This window comes from Fukomys damarensis, unplaced genomic scaffold (genome assembly GCF_012274545.1).
Source record: "Fukomys damarensis isolate Sample0158 unplaced genomic scaffold, DMR_v1.0_HiC HiC_scaffold_37, whole genome shotgun sequence".
In the NCBI taxonomy this organism is placed as follows: domain Eukaryota; kingdom Metazoa; phylum Chordata; class Mammalia; order Rodentia; family Bathyergidae; genus Fukomys; species Fukomys damarensis.
Window position 1 is genome coordinate 34,017,971 of NW_022900949.1, and position 2,322 is coordinate 34,020,292.

Sequence of the window (2,322 nt, forward strand, 5' to 3'; positions counted from 1 at the left end):
ACCACAGCCCCACGCCCCCCAACTGGAAGGCCTGGCACAGGGGCAACTCTGGTGCTGGTCTGGGGTATGCCTGGGCAACTTTCGTATGCTTCCTCCCCAGATTTTGCTACTTCTTGTTGACAACTCAGTGTCTTCCCCACTTGTGGTTCCCTTGGTGGGATGGTGTGTGATGAGGCCACCAGGAGTGTGGGGTTCAATGTCTCTGAAGACTGGCTGGACCCCAGCCCAAGTTACGGTCCCCTCCTGCCTCCCTCAGGCCTCAATGTCCTCATGTGCATAGTGACACCAGAGGGATGAGACTACTCAGCTCCCAAATCCCAAAGGCGGCGCCTTGGAGCCCTGAAGAAGCCAGTGTGGCTGCCAAGGCTGGGGCCACACCGCCTGGCCTGCATGTCCCCTGCGCCACTGTGTTCTCTTTTCTCCTCACTGCAGGGGGCTGGAGGCTGGGTCCCCCGGCCCAATCTTCAGACAGCTTGAGGGAATCTCATGACACCTGTCTGAAGTTGTCACTGGACTCTGGGTCACACCGATCCAAAGGCGTCCTCACATGCAGAACAGGGCACAGGTGCCATCTGAACACAGGCTCCACACTTCTGAGGAGTCAGGAACAATGGCAGAGATGCTGGAATCATACTGAAGCCAGGCTGTCCCTGTGTCATCCACGAATGTTCCTTGTGGGGCGTTATTTCTGAAAAACATTAAGGAGATTTGTTAGAAAAACATCCGTGCCTTGGGCCAAGGGTACTGACAGGAGACGGGCCCGTGTAACTTTCCCAGGATGCTCTTCTGCTAACAGGACTCCTGGTTTTCCTTCTTGGGATCTTTTAGGTTTTGTAAATCTCTGGGCGGAAGAGGGTCTAGCTGGGGTCACATGGCAGCATGGCCACGCTCCCAGCCTTGCCAGAAAGTGAAAGGCCAGCCCTTCTGGCTTGAAATTCCTTACTTCCAAGACACCTGCCAAGGGCCAGGGATTTAGCTCAGTGGTTCTGTTGCCTGCCTCTCAAGACACCAGCCACACCTGGCTTCCCCATCTTCTGAGTTTTGTTTCTCTGTCTCCAGCAGGGCGCTCCCCGCTAATGTGGAAAAATGTCACCCTTTTTGACCCAGAGGTGGCCAGGGAGTGTATCTTGGACAGAGGGCTGCAAAACCTTTGCACTCAACATTTCCAGCCTCCTCTACTTCTGGCGGCTGGACACATTTCAGTCTGTATGACAGCATCCCGAGCATGTCTCTACACCCTGGGACACCAGATGTGTCCGCCTTGGTCTCCCCCGGGGGAGGTGGCTCCACTTTGCCCCTCGCCTGCACGGCAACTGTGCTCAGGAAGCACAGCTCTGTGGGCCCAGCCCTGGCCTCTCCTGTCCTGCAGCCCCCACGACACCTGGCCCAGAAACACTTTGTGGGGCTGGGAATTTAGCTCAGTGGTTCCACTGCCTGCCTTGCAAGCACAAGGTCCTGAGTTCAATCCCTGGTACCAAAAAACAAAACAGAAACACTTTGTGTTTTCAGGAGTGAAAACAGCTGTGAAGTCTCTCAAGACCCTTTCTGCTCCCAAGTGCCAGCTCCAAGGTCCATTACCTGGCTGTTGGGAAATCCAGATGGTCTCTGGTCCCCCTGGCTTGCGGCCTCAGGCCCCCCAAGTTCTCCTGCCTCTCAGCACAGGACCCACCCTGTGGTCCTGCTTCCCAGGTAAGGGCCCTGGGTGCAGCAGACTCCTCTCAGTAAACAGATTCTGCTGCTGGCCACCTCCCAGGCAGCCTTTCCCTGCCTGTAGACTCGCATCCCTAGCCCCAGGACCAGATTCCCTATCAAGGATGGTTTACTGGAAGCCGAGCCCTGAGGCTCCCCAACCAGGCCAAAGGCACACTGGCAGCCTGACCTGCCCTCAATCGTGCAGGAGACGTTCGATTGGCACCCCTGCCAAGGCCTCCCTGTAGTACTGCACCCTAAATTCATTTGTCCAGAACGGTCCCCTCTCAGCTTCCCGAAGTGGAAGGCAACGCCCCTGACCCAGAGTCGGAACCAACAGACCTCAAGGCCCCCAGACTTGAGTGATCCCAGGATTGATGCCCAGCTCCCTTCACCGCTCTTCCTCCCAAGTGGACGAGAGGGGGCGGGGTATGCCGGGCAACTAAGACCCCCTCAACCCCCGCAGCTCCGCACTTGCCCACCGCGGGCCCCCGGTGGCTTTGGAGGGACGGATCCATCACAAAATGGGAGGCTTGGAGGACGAGGGAGTAGCGAGGGCATGTCCTCAGAAAGACTCCTGTGGTCCTCCCCTCTCCTGTGTCGCGTCCAAGGTCTCGGAGCCGCACCCGCAGG

At 57.5% G+C, this 2,322-nt stretch overlaps 1 protein-coding gene across 1 annotated transcript in view; it reads left to right on the forward strand.

The window, feature by feature from the left end:
* The window catches only part of LOC117284418, an 8,816-nt gene extending 6,778 nt beyond the window's left edge, over positions 1-2,038 (forward strand). The window contains exon 3 of the mRNA XM_033759299.1: positions 1,491-2,038. Coding sequence (XP_033615190.1) covers positions 1,491-1,937 — 447 coding nt within the window. The 3' untranslated portion in view covers positions 1,938-2,038. The remainder of the gene's footprint in view (positions 1-1,490) is intronic.
* Positions 2,039-2,322: the final 284 nt, after the last annotated feature.